General features: G+C 41.1%; 1 protein-coding gene across 11 annotated transcripts in view; it reads right to left on the bottom strand.

Annotated features, from left to right (window-relative positions):
* SORT1 (sortilin 1) overlaps window positions 1-18284 on the bottom strand; it is an 86525-nt gene that overhangs the window by 45907 nt on the left and 22334 nt on the right. For 8 of the 11 annotated variants that reach the window (XM_077951899.1, XM_015147690.3, XM_077951902.1 and 5 more), the window contains 2 exons: window positions 11986-12045; window positions 9864-9937 (listed from right to left, as the gene is read on the bottom strand). In XM_077951899.1, the coding sequence (XP_077808025.1) occupies window positions 9864-9895 (32 nt within the window). In that variant the 5' untranslated portion in view covers window positions 9896-9937; window positions 11986-12045. Of the gene's footprint in view, window positions 1-8350; window positions 8533-9863; window positions 9938-11985; window positions 12046-18284 lie in introns of those variants that run through there. The other 3 variants (XM_015147696.3, XM_077951940.1, XM_077951906.1) reach the window with 3 other exon arrangements.

Below are 18284 nucleotides of genomic sequence, written 5' to 3'. Positions count from 1 at the left end.
TTTTATTAACACAATACTTTATTTAAATGTAGCTTTATTTTCTATTAGCATACATATCACGAAGATATGTATGGTCTCAAACTCCCGGCCTCAAGCAATCCTCCCACCTCGGCCTCCCAAAGTGCTAGGATTACAGGCTGATCCTAGCACTTTATTTTCTATCAGCATACATCATGAAGAGGAAATCAATGAAGCAACTTTGATAAATAAATCTAATTTTCAAATTCCATATGATAATTAATGCAGTTAGGCACAGCTGTCATATGATAGGTAAACAATTAAAACCCTGTGAAACCAACTGCTTTAGAAACAAGTCTTTTTGGCTGGGCGCGGTGGCTCACGCCTGTAATCCCAGCACTTTGGGAGGCCGAGGCGGGTGGATCACGAGGTCAGGGGTTCAACACCAGCCTGGCCAAGATGGTGAAACTCCGTCTCTACTAAAAATACAAAAATTAGCCAGGAGTGGTGGCACGTGCCTGCAATCCCTGCTACTCAGGAGGCTGAGGCAGAGAATTGCTTGACTCCGGGAGGCGGAGGTTGCAGTGAGCCAAGATCATGCCATTGCACTCCAGCCTGGGCGACAGAGCGAGACTCCATCTCAAAAATAAATAAATAAATAAATAAAAAGAAACAAGTCTTTTTAATAACAATTCTATGCATCAACACTAATGTCCACTTTCTGGTTACTAAAAATAAATGATCATGGCCGGGCGCGGTGGCTCACACCTGTAATCCCAGCACTTTGGGAGGCCGAGGCGGGTGGATCACCTGAGGTCAGGAGATCAAGACCATCCTAGCTACACAGGTAAAATCCGGTCTCTACTAAAAATATAAAAAAGTAGCCAGGCGCGGTGGCGGGCGCCTGTAGTCCCAGCTACCTTGGGAGGCTGAAGCAGGAGAATGGCCTGAACCCGGGAGGCGGAGCTTGCAGTGGGCAGAGACTGCACCACTGCATTCAAGCCTGGGCGACAGAGCGAGACTCCATCTCAAAAAATAAAAAATAAAAATAAATGATCATTTTTGCATATATCCATGGTGTAAACACGAACGTTTATAACTCAAGACAATAATGCTAAAATACAAATATAGTTGGAATACAGCTTATTTTAGTTTGGGCTGCTATCAGAGAATACTATAAACTGGGTGGCTTATAAACAGCAGGAATTCATTTCTCACAGTTCTGGAGGCTAAGAAGTCCAAGATGAAGGTGCCAGCAGATGTGCTGTCTGGTGAGGGTCTGCTTCCTGCTTCACAGATTGCCCTCTTGTCACTGTAACCGTACATGACAGAAAGGACAAGGGAGCTCTCGGGGGTCTCTCTTAAAAGGGGACTAAACCCACTGGTGAAGGTTCTGCCCTTATGACCTAATCACTTACCACAGGTCCCACCTCCTAATACCATCGCACTTGGGGTTAAAATTTCAACATATGAGTTCAGAGGGAACACAAACATTCAGTATACAGCATCCTGACACCCCCACCCCGCCCCTCCACTCCATTCCTCCAAACTCATGGCCTTCTCACATGCAAAATACATTCGTTACATCCCAACAACCTCAAAAGTCTTTTTATTTTATTTTATTTTTTTGAGACAGAGTTTCGCTCTTGTTACCCCGGCTGGAGTGCAAAGGCAGGATCTCAGCTCACTGCAACCTCCGCCTCCCAGGTTCAAGCGGTTCTCCTGCCTCAGCCTCCCGAGTAGCTGGGATTAAAGGCATGGGCCACCACACCTAGCTAATTCTTGTATTTTCAGTAGAGACAGGGTTTCTCCATGTTGGCCAGGCTGGTCTCAAACTCCTGACCTCAGATGATCCGCCCTCCTCGGCCTCCCAAAGTGCTGGGATTATAGGCGTGAGTTACTGCATCCAGCCTAAAAGTCTTAACTTGTTCCAGCATCAATTCTAAAGTCTAAAATCGAAAGTGTCATCTAAGTATCATCTATATCAGACAAAGGTGAGACTGAAGGTATGATTCATCCTGAAGCAAACTGCCCTTCAGTTGTACAGTTTGTATTTTTGTATATTAGCCTCCCAAAGGCTAATTTTTGTATTTTTAGTAGAGACAGGGTTTCACCATCTTGGCCAGGCTGGTGTTGAACTCCTGACCCGTGAAACTTGTGAAACCAAACAAGTTATGCACTTCCAAAATACAATGGTGGGACGGGCACAGTATAGACATTTCCATTCCAAAAAACGGAAATGGGAAAGATGAAAGGGGATTCCAACTAAGTCTAAAATATAGGCAAACTTCATGATATATATTTATTTAGTTATTTTTAAAGAGTAGGTCTTAAGGCTGGGCATCCTACCACCTCGGCCTCCCAAAGTGCTAAGATCACGCCTGTAATCCTAGCACTTTGGGAGGCTGAGGTGGGAGGACTGCTTGAGGCCAGGAGTTTGAGACCAGCCTGGGCGACATGGTGAAACCCCATCTCTATAAAATACACAAAAATTAGCTGAGCATGGTGATTTCCAGCCTGTAGTCCCAGCCACTCGGGAAGCTGAGGCAGGAGGATCACTTGAGCCCAGGAGGTCGAAGCTACAATGAGCCGAGATCATGCCACTGCACTCCAGCCTGGGCAACAGTGCAAGACCCTGTGTCAAAACTAAGTAAATAGAGGGTCTTGCTCTGCCACCCAAGTTGGGGTACAATGATGTGATCATAGCTCACTACAGCCTAGAACTCCTGAGCTCAAGCAATTCTTCTGCCTTAGCCTCCCAAGTAGCTAGGACTATAGTCATGTGCCACCGCACCCAATTTTTTTTTTTTTTTTGGCAGAGATGGGTCTCACTATGTTGCCCAGCTGGTCTCAAACTCCTGGCCCCAAGCAATCCTCCCACCTCAGCCTCCCAAAGTGCTGGGATTATAAGCATGAGCCACTGCACCCGGCCTAGATATTAAAGCTTGAAAACAATTCTCTTTGGCTCTAACCTGGGTCCTACAGGTCCAATGTTGGGGAGGGGGTCCCTCCTCTTCCCAGACATGTTGGGATTGTGGTCTTGCTCTGCAGCCTTGCCAGAAAGCGGGTAGGCCCCCAAGGATCTGGGTGGCCTTTTTTCCATGGCTTTGGGTGATGGTCCCTCCTTTTGAAATTGAGGAGGCAGCCTTGGAGATCCCTGAACTGCCTTGTCTTAAAGAAGAGCGCACATATGCAATCGAATAGCTCTGTGGTCCTTAAAATCTGAAAGCCTTTCCTCATTGGGTTCAAACTGGCAGTTTTCCTGTTGGGGTAACTGATTAAGTTCTTAGTTCACACCCATGCTAATCTCTTTATCAAATGGTCACTCGGCCACATCCTAATTATTCTCAGTTTGTGCAATTTAGATAGACTGAGAATTTTCCAAATATTTAAGTACTGCTTTCTTCTTGCTTAATAATTCTGTCCTTGAGTCATTTCTCTTTTCCCACATTTTACTACCAGCAGTCAGGAGGAACCAAGCTGCAACTTCAACATTTTACTTAGATATTGTTTTAGCTAAATACGCAATTTCATTGCTTGCAAGTTGTACTTTCCACAAAACACTAGAACATGAACACAATTTGGCCAAGTTCTCTGCCACTTTATAACAAGCATTGTTTTTTCTCTATTGTCCAATAACATGTTCCTCATTTCTGCCAGAAACCTCATCATAATGGCCTTTGTGGTCCACATTTTAATGAATATTCTACCATGGATTACTTAGGTATTCTCTAAGATGGAAGCTTTCTCTATAGCTCTCCTCTTTTCTTTCTGAGCCTTCACCAGAATCATCTTTAAGTTTCATTAACAGCTATGTAGGCTTTTTCAAGCATGCACCTCAAAACTCTTTCTGCTTCTACCTATTTTCTTTTGTTCATTTTGCCATGATTAAGCCACCATAAATTATAACATAAAAGTAACAAGGATGATGGCAAACTCTTAAAAATATTATTGTTTTGTAGTTTTTACTAATTGAGAAAGCTTATATAATCTTCATTATGCATGGATTCTATATTTGTAAATTTGTTTACCTTCTTAAATTTATTTGTAACCCCCAAATCAATACTCATGGTGCCTTGCTAGTCATTTACAGACATTTACAGAGCAGCAAAAATGTGAGTCACCCAGTGTACCCATTCCCAGCTGAGGTCAAACAAGCTGATTTGTGTTCAGTTCTAACACTATAAACAAGTGTCCTTTTCACGGTCTATTTAGTGCTAGGTTTTTGCATGTTCATGCTTTTTTTGGGGTACTTTTTCTATCTAAATGGCCTCCAAGTGCAGTGTCAACATGCTGTTGAGTGTTCCTAAACGCAAGAAGGCTTTGATGTGCCTCATGGAGGAAATATGAGTATATGAGACAAGCTTTGTTTGGGCAAGAGTTGTAGTGCTATTGGCCATGAATTCAGTGTTAATGAATCAATAATACGCATTAAATAAGGTATCTTTAAACAGAAACACACATAAAACAAAGTTATGTATTGATCATTTGATGAAAATGAGTGCTGTGACCAGAAGTTTGCATAAACCTAACCCTATATGTCCCCCTAGGAGCAATGGTTCACTATTAACTAATTCAGTATTCATGACAACTTTACAGAACATAACTATCACTAATAATGACAACCAACTGTACTGAGATTTCCAGGTAAAAGATCAATAGGGAGAATGTAGTTTATTAAAATGTATCAAAAGAATCACGGACCTGAAACTACTGCTGGGTAAAACTGGCAAGATTTGAATTCATAATAAATTTAATTCCCAATATTTCAGTCTCTTTTTTCCCCACTACCTGATATTACCTTGTGTTTTTATTTAAATATTTTGTATTTTATCATTATTGGGAAAGGATACACGTTTTCTGTAGAAATTTTAAAACTACAAGTGGGAAAATAAAGAGAGTAAGATATTGTAAATAAAATCACAGAACTTTTAATCAGAAGGAACATGAATATGTATTTGGGGGTCTTCATCTTACTCTGATTGACAACTTGACGTGTATAAAAGTGAAGTTGTATTAAAGGTAAAATGCCAGCATCACATTTTAGTATACTTTTTCTTTAAAAAAAAAAAAAGCAAGAAAATATATGTTGTAAATGGAATTTATGCCAACCTTGTAACTGAAATATGCAGTCATTGTTAACAATCTACTGCAGCGAAAACTGAACTCAGCATATCATAAAAAAGGTTGTTACACAAGATGCCTTGAAGACGCTGGTTTACTGCACTAGCAGCACTTTGCATTGTATACCTTTAAGTTATCCTTTTTTAAAAATCTCAATCCCAGCACTTTGGGAGGCCGAGGTGGGCGGATCATGAGGTCAGGAGATCAAGACCATCCTGGCTAACACAGTGAAACCCCGTCTCTACTAAAAATAAAAAAAAAAAATTAGATGGGCATGGTGGCAGGCGCCTGTAGTCCCAGCTACTTGGGAGGCTGAGGCAGGAGAATGGCATGAACCCGGGAGGTGGAGCTTGCAGTGAGCCAAGATCGCACCACTGCACTCCAGCCTGGGCAACAGAGAGAGACTCCATCTCAACAACAACAACAACAACAACAAAAACTCAAGTGACATCCTGAAAAACTTACATTGACTATGTAATATATTTTAATGCAAAACCTCTTATAGATTTCCCTATTGATTCCCAAAATTTGAGCAACTCTCAATAGGAAATTAAAACCAGAAATAAAATAGCCCAGCAGTCTTTGTGATATTAATAATTAGGTATACAATATTGGTGTAGAACAATGCCTACATTTGCTTCACTAAGTAAATTATACAATGAAAAGCTGGACTTAAGACATCATAAAACAAAAAGATGGAAAATAACTGTTAGTCACCAAAAACCAAATTATCATCTTAATTGTAGCTAGTTTATTTCTTCAACTTCATATGTGCGAGACAAACAAACTTTATAATCCATTATACAAACTAATATTCCTTATAAGAAAATCAAAATTAATACTATATAAACACGGTTCCTTTAAATGGAAAATACGTATATGTGTGTGTATACATGTACACACAAACATATGTATACACACACATATATTTGTGTACATATACATATATATAATCTCCCAAATCCTTCAATAATTCTTTTTCACAGCTTAAAGACAGAAGTATACTCCCTCTAATTCTGCATATCAACAGGGACAACCTCCTTCTATTCTTGTGAGACTTCATGCTGTAATACACAGAGCAGGTGGCATGTGATTTGCTGTTTTTTATTTGAAATCCAAATGAACCTTTAACCATATAAGATTTAGTACGCAAAGATAGTCTAATGAATAATAAAATCATCAATGCTGTGAAAAACAGAAAAGTCCTCAGAGTGGGTTCAGTGGGCTTTTAGTGGTAATTGGGCAACTTCAACATACTCAAGACCCATTTTGATCAAACTGCGTCTTTCACTTTCTCATTTCGGAAACAACAGTTGCCTCTTGGTTGGCATGTTCAACATGGTTGACTTGGTTGGCCAGTCACTTTAGGCCAGGCCAGCCCAGTTAGAAAGGAAACAAGGCATATTTACAGTTTCTGCCTAAACTCTGGGAGCAGGTACAGAGTCAGTTGCCACTTTGTGGCAAGGAAGAGATAATTAATATTCAAAGTCAATGTGGTTAAAAAAAAAAAAAGAAACAAAAAACTGCTGGGTAATATGAAAAAAATGTTACCCTGGTAATATTATACTATATCAGAAACAAATAGAATTGCACTCTAGTAAAGTATATGTCAGGAAAGCAGGGTTTTTCACAAGACTACACAAAAACAGGCTGAAAAAAGGCTGAGTCTGATGGTGGTGGTATTTAAACAGTGACATGGCAGTATCAGTTCTCGTTTTGGTTTCGATTGTCTTAAGTTGTTGAGGCATTAGGTATAGAAAACAATTCAATCTGGAGAAAGAGGCATTTAACAAACAGCCTTTAAAACATGCTGACATCCATCAGAGCGGAGGTTTTCCTTTGCTACTAAAAAGTGAATTGGAAATAAACATCCCCTATCACACAAATGTGTATGATATTTATCACAGTAGCATTAGTGAAAAAAACAGCTACAAGCTAACTGTCCAATGGAACAATGATAAATTATGTCAATCTAAAAAAATGAGGGGTTACTAGCAGAGTTAAGGTATGAGTACTGACCAATCAGCATGGATGTAGGTCATAATGCCAGGTGTTAGTAACATTTGCATGTTGGCAGGGGCTAGGGGGTACAGTGTGCATTTGTAGAAGATGTGGAGGCATCTGGGGGCAGGCAATCACTTTTTAGCAACTGGTGTGGAAGGCTTGTCATTGGCATGGCAGCAGCTAACAGCACCCAAGCTATTCCTCCATGCCAGGCACTGCAGAGCATACCTCACAACAGCTCTGAGGTGGGCATTATTATTGTCCTTTTACAGATGATAAAAAAGACTTAGGAGGTTAAATGACTTTCCCAAGTTCATTCTGTTTGCAATGACAGTGCTGTGATTCAATCCTAAGCCTACTTGCCAACAAAGCTTGGCAACATTTTGCTATTCCACGTTGCCTCCCAATACTCTACAACTATATGATACAACATTAAAGGGGAAGGTCAAGATAATAAATGACAAATGAATTAAGATTACACTTGGCTGTATGAACTTTTTTCTTTCCTTTAAAATTTTCAAATGTCCTATAATATGATTATACTGCTTTTATAATGAAACACAGGTTGGTAAGAAAAACTATCATGAGGAGATACTTTATTTTTTTGAGAAAGGGTATCGCTCTCTCACCTAGGCTGGAGTGCAGTGATGTGACCATAGCTACTGCAGCCTCAACCTCCAGGACCCAAGAGATGCTCCTAACTCAGTCTCCCAAGTAGCTGGGACCACAGATGTGCGACACCATGCCCAGCTGGGGAATGGGCAATTGTGAGGAGGGGAATTTATGAGAGCAAACATTCTTAAACACTGGAAAGAGTTACTGAAGCAAAGTTACACATTTTAAAACGCATTTTTCTCTCCCCAAATAGGATGCTTTTCATCTAAAATGGTTCAACTACTGTTCTGATTGAATAAACAAAGTCACCTATTATAGCTCTTTCTAGCACCAAGACTCTAAAATATAGTCGATCCTGTATCAAAAAAAATTTTAATTATCCATCCAAAAAAATTATAAAGAAGCCAAGACATTCATTCATTTATTTGATTATTATTTACTGCCTACCTACTACATGTTAGGCATTTGGCTAGATTCTGGGGAACCCAGTTAGTCAAGAACCTTGCCTTCATGGAATTTGCACTGTAGTTCTAAGATAGCAATTCCTTGTTGGCCTAAAGGTATTTGTTGCCTCTCTGGGACAACATCAATGTACTGAAGGGCAGAGACTTCTGGCTCCATGCCCAGGAGACGTAGTCAAAGTTCATACCTCATGGGGAAGAGAGGTTAGGCTAATCCATTTCAGAGCTTGAACGTGGGTTCACTCCCACTTGGGCCAAGAACAGCAGTCAAATAAAGAACCTTGAGAAAGTACCATGACTCCTGGGAGATACCCTGACCCTAGGGTAGTTTCTATATCATCTGCTGGGAGGTCATTATTTCTTTAGGTCCCTAGGGGAAAATGAGACAGACATAAATGATTGAGAAGACACAATCATTCAGCAATCTCTAGGAATTAGTTGGTCTTGATCTTACTGTTAAGGAACGGAACCTACTTTTTAATCAAGTCATACCTTTGAGAAGACAACTCTAAAACTTCACCAATGTCACAGTATAGGTTGTGGTTCCAGAACACAAGTTACCATCATTATCACCAGTGTGAACACTACAAAGCATTTTGGTAGGTCTGACCTGACAGCCTCCTTCTTACGTAAAAATAATCTGCTTAGGCCTCAAAATGCTGTATAAATAATATTTGCTGGGAAAGTACAATGAAGATTTTTACTTCAGGAATATAAAAAACCATTTTGTGCTCAAACTTAATAGAAAGACTTTTTAACTCCATACTACCTTCCCACAAATAAATATCCATATAAATGAACACAAACACACAGCACTATAGACTCTTTCTTCATCTTCCTTTATTGTTCTGCCCCTCAGTCAGGTCAAACCAACCTCTTTGGAACCAGGTCCCTTTTCATACTTCTTTCAGTTGCTAATTAGATGTTAAGGCCAGGCACTGTGGCTCACACTTGTAATCCCAGCACTTTGGGAAGCCGAGGTAGGCAGATAGATTGAGCCCAGGCGCTCAATACCAGCCTGGGCAACATGGTGAAACCCTGTCTATCCAAAACACAAAAATTACCCAGGCATGGAGGTACATGCCTGTAATCCCAGCTACTTGGGAGGCTGAGGTGGGAGGATGGCTTGAACCTGGGAGGGAGAGGTTGCAATGAGCCGTGTTTGCGCCACTGCTCTCCAGCCTGAGTGACACAGCCACACCCTGTCTCAAAAAAAAAAAAAAAAAAAGTAGACGTTAAAAACTGTGCTGGGGGCTGGGCACAGTGGCTCCCGCCTGTAATCCCAACACTTTTGGAGGCTGAGGCAGGCAGATCACTCGAGCCCAGGAGCTCGGTACAAGCTTAGGCAACATGGGGAAACCCCATCTCTACAAAAAATACAAAAAATTAGCCGGGCGTGGTGGCGTGTGCCTGCAGTCCTGGCTACTTGGGAGGCTGAAGTGGGAGGATGGCTTGAGCCTGGGAGGCGGAGGTTACAGTGAGCCAAGATGACGCCACTGCACTCCAGCCTGGGAGACAGAGTGAGACCCTGTCTCAAAACAACAACAACAACATGTGCTAAGTGTGACAGTCTGGTGAAAACAAGATGGCTAGAAGATCTTTTACATCAACTGTTACACGCCATCATGTCTAGAAAAGGGGGAATCTACATTCTCAGTATGTTACTTAGTCAAATGCTCCAACGCGTGTTATTGATCTCACCTTCGATATAGCTTGGACTGTCCGAAAGTCATAATTACCAGTGGTACATGGAAGGTAGTCAAGACTAGAATGACCTGGAGAGAGAAAAAAGCATTCCATAAATCAAAAAGATACTCCAATCACATGCTGATATGTGTTCAAGATTAAGCCAACACCTAAAAGACTTTTGATATCCCTACTTTGTAGTACTCCCCAAAGTCTAGAAAGATCTAGGTACTAGGGCTGAGAATGATAAGAAAGTCCTCAGCTCATTTTGTTGGGTTGATCCCCATCGCCTCCATTGAAGCAGTGAGGCTGACTACTCAAATACACATTAAAATAAAAGAAGGCTTTAACTATTTTGTATCCATACTATTGTAAGATACTCTCAGGCAAGCACCCTCTCCATTTTCTCCTTATAGAAGCTAGAATAGCGTGGGTGTTCTCCTAGAGGTCACTGTGTCATGTCTGTCTTGTCTTTTTCTTCTCCTTGTTGTTGGTTCTTCATGAAATTCATTTTTTCAGTACTTTATCTACCAAAAACTATGCATGAGGAAATGATTCTGGATGGATTACTACAAGAGTCTAGGGAGTCTCAGAAAGCCATATGAGAAATCTTGAAGATGGCTGGGCACCGTGGCCCATGCCTGTAATCACAGCACTTTGGGAGGCTGAGGTGGGCAGATCACTTAAGGTCAGGAGTTCGAGACCAGCCTGGCTAACATGGTGAAACCCTGTCTCTACTTAAAACACAAAAATTAGCTGGGCATGATGGTACATGCCTGTAGTTCCAGCTTCTTGGGAGGCTGAGGCATGAGAATTGCCTGAACCTGGGAGGCGGACATTGCTGTGAGCCAAGATAGCACCACTGCACTCCAGCCTGGGTGACAGAGCGAGACTGTGTCTCAAAAAAAAAAAAAGAAAAAAAGAAATCTTGGAGATACCAACTATCTAAGATAAAAGGGTAAATCATGGAAATTAGGGTACAACTCAAATTCTAGAAAAAACTGAGCTATGCTTAAAGAAATTCTACTAGAAGTTTAAAAATTAATCAAAATAAGAAATTTACAATTTGCTTTTCAGCACCAATATTTTATTTCTTTAGGCTTCTAATATAATTATCATGTGCCTCAATGAAATGACACATGCATTATGGAATACCAGGAGGCAGGAGATGTTGCCTCTGCTCTTGTTCAAGTAGGATATTAAGACAGCCAGGCAACAAGTCCTGATTTAAGACCAGAGGCCAATGTATCCTCAGCATGCCCTCCTAGTGGAAGCCCAGCTGTATATCAGGAGGGATAAGGAACTGACTGATCCTCCTTCCAGTCCCCCAATCCTGACAGTACCTCCTTTGTGGTAGGGGCAAGGACAACAGATGAACAACCATGAGCCCATGGGCACCACAGTCCCTCAACACACCTGTGGGAAAGGACACAGGAACAATACAGTTTGGAGGAAAAGTGCCAGGATGTTTTTAATGGACATTTTCTGTTTCTATATAGGGGTTTTCCCAAGTATTGTGAGCTTCCCTTCTCAATACAGAGCACTCTCTTCCCTCTTTCTTCTTGCTCATCTTGATGCTAAGCAGCCACCAAGGACTGAAAAGGTGTCCATCTTCCTACTGTGGAAGAAGGTGATCAGAAGACGTTCCCGGCCAGGCGCAGTGGTTCATACCTGTAATCCCAGCACTTTGGGAGGCTGAGGCATGTGGATCACCTGATGTCAGGAGTTCGAGACCAGCCTGCCCAACATGGTGAAACCCCATCTCCACTAAAAATACAAAAAATTAGCTGTGCATGGTGGTGGGTGCCTGTAATCCCAGCTCCTTGGGAAGTTGAGGCAGGACAATCGCTTGAACCTGGGAGGCGGAGGTTGCAGTGAGCCAAGATCGCGCCATTGCACTCCAGCCTGGGCAACAAGAGTGAAACTCCGTCCCTACCGCACCCTAAAAAAAGATGTTCCCAGTTCTAAAGCAAAACCAACACAACTACAACTTCCTGAAAGTCTGTCTTGCAAACATTTCCTGTGATTGAGGCTAAAGACAGTTTCAGGAAGAAATGATACTAGGTGCTTAACCGCCCCCCAAATCTGTTGTCATCTTCTTGCTGGGTTGAAATAACAGGCTCAAAATATGACTTACCCCAGTGCTATCTCCAACCCAGGACAAGGATACTGAGCCTCTGAGATCATCAAACACATGCTATAAGGGGAAAAAAAATTAATTTAGAAATGACAGCTACTCTCCTTCAATCTTTGGCTTCTTTAAATATCTGAACTTTATTACTGTTCAGAGTAATTAAGTTAATAATTATAAAGGGGATATGGATTCCCAGTACAAAATTTGGGAGAGATGGGATTTAACTACTTAATATGAATCACAAATAACCTGGAAATTTAAATTCTCTTTTACACAAAGTAAGCCAAGCAGATGAGTTTTCTTTACTGCACCAGATGGGGAGATGGGATAATCTAATTGCTTTCTCCAACAGAACTAAATATAAAGGTATAGCAAAGTATTTTTAGGACGCTTTAAAACAAGAGATCATAGCCCACACTGGCAGGCGTAATTGTAACCAAATCAGCATAATTTAAATTTTTCTGGGCATCCTTTACAGTATAGCTGAGAAGTTCATAACTGGATTCCTTTTACTTCTAGGCTAGCTCACTCAAAATGACAAGGGGCAGAAGCAAGAAGCAAATGTCTTTGTTTCACCTTTTTATTTAATAACCATAGTAATAATGATAATAATAAAACAACCTCACTAGAGTTGCAGTGAAAGTAAGGAGGTAAAAAAGGGAAAACTGGTATATTATACTCAAAATATAGTAAGCATGTCAAAATATAGTTATAATCATCATTGTAGGTGGTTTTGGATTTGTTTTTTAAATACTTCCTTTCTCTACTTATACAATAATATATATTCATTAAAAGAGATGTAGACAATTATAACAAGGTATAATAAAAATAAGTCATTCACAATCCTACCACATAGAGATATACTCAAGGTTAATATTATATGTATTAATACAATCTTCTGTTCTCTATCATTTTTGTAACTGATTAAAAAAAAAAAACCCAAAGAGGCAATAACTGCACTTGGCAAAAATTTCAAACCATATAGAAATTACATACTATATAGAATCTATATAGCAAAAAGTGAAGATCCTTCTCTTTTCCAGGCCACATGTTCACCACCCAAGCCCCATTTCTTAGACAGTTTAATAGTTCAGTATATATTTCTAATAATTGTTGATGATTATGCTTTTTTCTTAAGACTTATAATCTTACTAAGATTTTAAAATCTTAAACATGCCTTGCCCTCCCATATATGAGAAACTCCTTAGAAGCCAGGGAATGTAACTTTATATTTCTTGGTACTCCCTGTGCCTACCACAGGAATACTTTGCACACTCAGTAAGCATTTGTTGAAAATGATTACACATCCTTCCCAAACCACAAACTCAACCTCAAAATAGAACATGTCTAAAAATGGTTGGGATGTCAGCTACTCGGTCACTCAAGCCACCAATCCCAACATAGAAATCTAAAGAAACAGAACTCAAAACATGAACTGTTTTGTTTATCTTGGAATTTTCTCTTGTAGTCTTGAACGGGCTTCTGAATTAATTCACCTATGTGATTTCCCCTCTGGACCATAAGTACCTTTGATGTCAAAAGAATCTCTCACACAATTTCTGTAAGTTAGTACAATCAGTGCCTCACGCAGGTCTTGCTCCATAAATAATGGTTAACTCTCAAATGCTCGGCAGAGCTTCTCACAGCCTCTGCAGGACAGAAGGGTTATTCAGATATGCAGGCTTGCCAGGCATCTGAGAAAAAGTAGGGCTGCTAGAGCTTCTGAAACCGGAAGCTTAAAAGTGACACAGCAGTGTGTCTTATACGATATTTCACACATAGCAAAACCACACATTCTCTTGAGTGAGCATAATGTCTGAACTGACATCAATGAGGTCCTTCAGGAAAAACAGGAACATCCAGAGCTACCACAAGCACCAGGCAGATCACAAGGGCTAAGATCACAGTCATCTAAACATAGGTTATCTTTCCAAGGAAGGTCCTTGTCATAACTGACTAAGAGAAAAGAAAAAGCCCATCAATTATGGCACTGGAATTAGTGGTTGTCTTCATCAGGCTGTAAGATATCAGTCTTGAGCCAATCAGGACTGCAACTTTTACTTTTCAGGCAATGCTCTACACAGCTGACCCAGTCAATGCAGACTGGCATTACCCACATTTTCCTATTGCTTAACTATAGAACGAGGATTATCACTCTCAGCTTCACTGAAACAACTGAAATGGTAATGGACCTCATTCATCATCCAAAGAGTTCCTTTGGAAATGTAGCAAAATTGTGATTTTCTACTACCCTTAAGCTTCCTTCCCATCCGCTCCAAATAACCAGTGAAGATTTGCTTTTGAAAATGGGCAAACTCACTGAAAAACTCATCTACCTATAGCAAATGCAACTAATTTTTTTAATATTTCAGTCTCTAACATTCTTACACTGGTGAAAGTTCAAAAAGAAAAATGAAATGAGATGTTACAGCAGGCCCAAAGGTTAAGAAAAGAAAAGGTCATATGGAAAGGAGATAAATCCAGGAGAACTAGGGACCCAAGAGTACAGATTCAATCCTGGCCTTTCAATGGGAGAAAAAATATGGATGTCCAGGAAAGGGCGGACAACCTGGTCATGGTTAGGAGACAGAATTCACAAGTCAGCACAAAGCCATCAATCCTAATCCAGAATCATTTCTAATATTTAAGACAACATACATGTCATTCTACACTGCAGTGGCATCTTAGATCTTTCAAAATATGTATTACAGCACTTTTAATTGTAGCCACAAGAACCTTGCCTGTCCTCCCCACTAGACCTGAGGTCCATCTGGTAAAGGAATCAAGCCTATACATTTCAGCAGCTAACACACAGCACAGTGCACAGTGGGCACACACAATAAATATTAAATTCTTGAAGAACTACTTATGAAGTTCTGAAAAAGAGGATGATGAAGTAAAAAGAGAAGGCCAGGCCCACTTAACTTCCCCATGACAGACATGGGTATGAAATGTAAAAGTTCATTTCAGAGTGGACTTCTGCTTCTGGTCAAGATAGAGTGACAGGGATCACATTTACCTTTCTACGGGAAATAGCTAATTAAAAAAAAAAAAAACCACACACACAGAATAGGCTGGGCGCGGTGGCTGATGCCTGTAATCCCAGCACTTTGGGAGGTTGACACAGGTGGATCACGAGGTCAGGGGTTCGAGTGAAACCCCGTCTCTACTAAAGATACAAAAAATTAGCCAGGCGCGGCAGCACACCTGTAATCCCAGCCACTTGGGAGGCTGAGGCAGAGAATTGCTTGAACCCAAGAGGCGGAGGCTGCAGTCAGCCAAGATCGCGCCATTGCACTCCAGTCTGTGTGACAGGGTAAGACTCCATCTCAAACAAACACACACACAGAATATATGAAATCACTGTTTCCAAGATATTGAACACCAGGCACAAAGGACGACGATTCCTGAAAGAAAAGGAACTGAACGAGAGTACCCTACAGCTTACTGGCTTACTGCCTGGAGAGAATTTCAGGCACAGTACAGGGGAGGGGCACCCAGGCAGAGCCCAGAGTTCTCCCTAAACTGAAGAGAGGAAGCTGATAGTCTGGGGAGGCCAAAGAGGTTCACAGGGCAGAAGATTAGAGCAGAAAGACTTACAAAGAAAAAAATGTCTGGAGATCTGAGCAGTGGGCCTCCCCTGCCACCCCACCAAGTCTTCCGCTGAACACCAAACAGTACACGCATGTGAGGAAACTACCTGAGGCCAGGGAAATAATTACCTGAAAGGATGGCAGAGAACAATATTCAGACCTCACACAGGAACAGGAATAATCCTTGTTCCCAGCAACCATAATAGGAAACCTTGTATTTCAAGGAAATTGGGTAGAGTACTCAGAAACATTTACCTCTGTGGTAAGGAAAAATAACCCCAGACTTAATGCTGTGCTGGTCCCGCCTAAAAAAAGCGTAAAAGCAAGACCCAAAAGGATCAAACTGTTTCCAAGTAATCAGTGTTCCAGAACAAAGTTCAAGAATATTTATAAGAATACAAAAATATCTAGCATCCAACAAGCAAAAACTCACAATATCCAACTGAAAAATCATCAGGTGGGTAGGTGCAGTAGCTCATGTCTATAATCCCTGCCCTTTGGGAAGCCGAGGTGGGAGGATCACTTGAGGCCAGGAGTTCGAAGCTAGCTTGGGCAATGTAGCAAGATCCCCATTTCCACAAAAACAATTTTAAAAAAATCAGCTAGGCATGGTTACACATGCTTGTTAGCCCTCGCTACTTGGGAGGCTGAGGCAGAAGGATCTCTTGAGCCCAGAAGTTTGAGGCTACAGTGAGCTATGATTATACCACTGCACTCCAGCCTGAGCAACAGAGCAAGACCCTGTCTCTTAAAATAAATTTTTAAAAATAACGAGGCGCTGGGCCCGGTGGCTCACGCCTGTAATCCCAGCACTTTGGGAGGCCAAGACGGGCGGATTACGAGGTCAGGAGATCGAGACCATCCTGGCTAGCACAGTGAAACCCAGTCTCTACTAAAATACAAAAAAAATTAGCCGGGTGTGGTGGCGGGCGCCTGTAGTCCCAGCTACTTGAGAGGCTGAGGCAGGAGAATGGCGTGAACCCGGGAGGCGGAGCTTGCAGTGAGCCGAGATCGCACCACTGCACTCCAGCCTGGGCGACAGAGCGAGACTCCGTCTCAAAAAAAAAAAAAAAAAAAAAACATAACCAGGCACGCAAAGAAGAAATCAGGACCTATAATGAAGAGAAAAATCAAACTGACTCAGAAATAACAAAGATAATTAGTAGATAAGGACACTGAAACAGTTATAACTGTACTCCACAAGAAATTAGAGAATGGATTGAGAATGTTAAAGAAAAAAAATTTTTGAAAGACTTAAATCAGGCCAGGCGCGGTGGCTCATGCCTATAATCCCAGCATTTTGGCAGGCCAAAGTGGGCAGATCACCTGAGGTCAGAAGTTCAAGACCAGCCTGGCCAACATGGTGAGATCCCATCTCTACTAAAAATACGAAAATTACTAAAATACTAAAAATTAGCCAGGTGTGGTGGTGGGCACCTGTAATCCCAGCTACTCAGGAGGCTGAGGGAGGAGAATCACTTGAACCCAGAAGGCAGAGGTTGCAGTGAGCAGAGACTGCACCACTGCACTCCAGCTTGGGTAACAAGAGTGAAACACTGTTTAAAAAAAAAAAAAAAGACTTAAATTAGACTTGTAGAAATGAGAATTACAATGTTTAAGATGAAAAGTATACTGGATAGGGCGCTGTGGCTCATACCTGTAATCCCAGCACTTTGGGAGGCTGAGGTGGGCAGATCACCTGAGTTCAGAAGTTCGAGACCAGCCTTGCCAACATAGTGAAAACTTGCCTCTACTAAAAATACAAAAACTAGCCAGGTGTGGTGACATACACCTGTAGTCCCAGCTACTCACAAGGCTGAGGCAGGAGAATTGCTTGAACCTGGGAGGTGGAGGCTGTATTAAGCCGAGATTGCACCACTGAACTCCACCTGAACGACAGAGTGAGACTCCGTCTCAAAAACAAACAAATAAACAAACAAAACAAACACTGGACAGGCTGAACGGGAGATTAGACACTGTAGAAGAGATGAGTGTGAACCTGAAGCCATCCCAACAGAAACTATCCAAAGTGAAACACAGAGATAAGAAAAGACAAAAAACGAACAGAGCCATCAATTTAGAAAATGTTCTAGTTTCTACAAATGTTCTTGAAGTTGTTCTATAGCTCAGCGATGGCTCTGTCATTCTTTTTGAAGTAGAACAACTTCAGGCAGCTGATTATATATGCAATCAGGGCATCTAGAGGAGGCTGGGCTGGAGACAGAAAAAAAAGTTAAGATATAATAGCCAAAATTTCCCCAAATGTGATGAAAAGGATAAACCCAGAGATCCAAGAAGCTCAGAAACCCGAAGCTCAAGAAACATGGTGAAAAATACACCAAAGCACATCATATCATAGTCAAATAATCTAAAATCAGCAATAGAGAAAAATCTTAAAAGCATCCACAAAAAAGATGACATTACATACAGAGAAACAAAGAATGATAGCAGACTTTTCCTACAATACAAGCCAGACAGTGGAGTAACATATTTAAAGTACTGGGTAAAAAACAGTCAAGCTGTAATTCTATAGCAAGTGAAACTATTTTTCAAAAATGCAGGTTTCACAATGAGATACCATCTCATACTAGAAAGAGTGACTACTATTATTAAAACATCAAAAAAAAAAAAAAAAAAAAAAAAACCCAGATACTGGTGAGGCTGTGGAGAAAAGGGAATGATTATATACTGTTGGAGGGAATGTTCAGC

This window comes from Macaca mulatta, chromosome 1 (genome assembly GCF_049350105.2).
Source record: "Macaca mulatta isolate MMU2019108-1 chromosome 1, T2T-MMU8v2.0, whole genome shotgun sequence".
In the NCBI taxonomy this organism is placed as follows: domain Eukaryota; kingdom Metazoa; phylum Chordata; class Mammalia; order Primates; family Cercopithecidae; genus Macaca; species Macaca mulatta.
The sequence above is the reverse complement of the archived record's forward strand: the minus strand, read 5'-3'. Positions and strand labels throughout refer to the sequence as shown.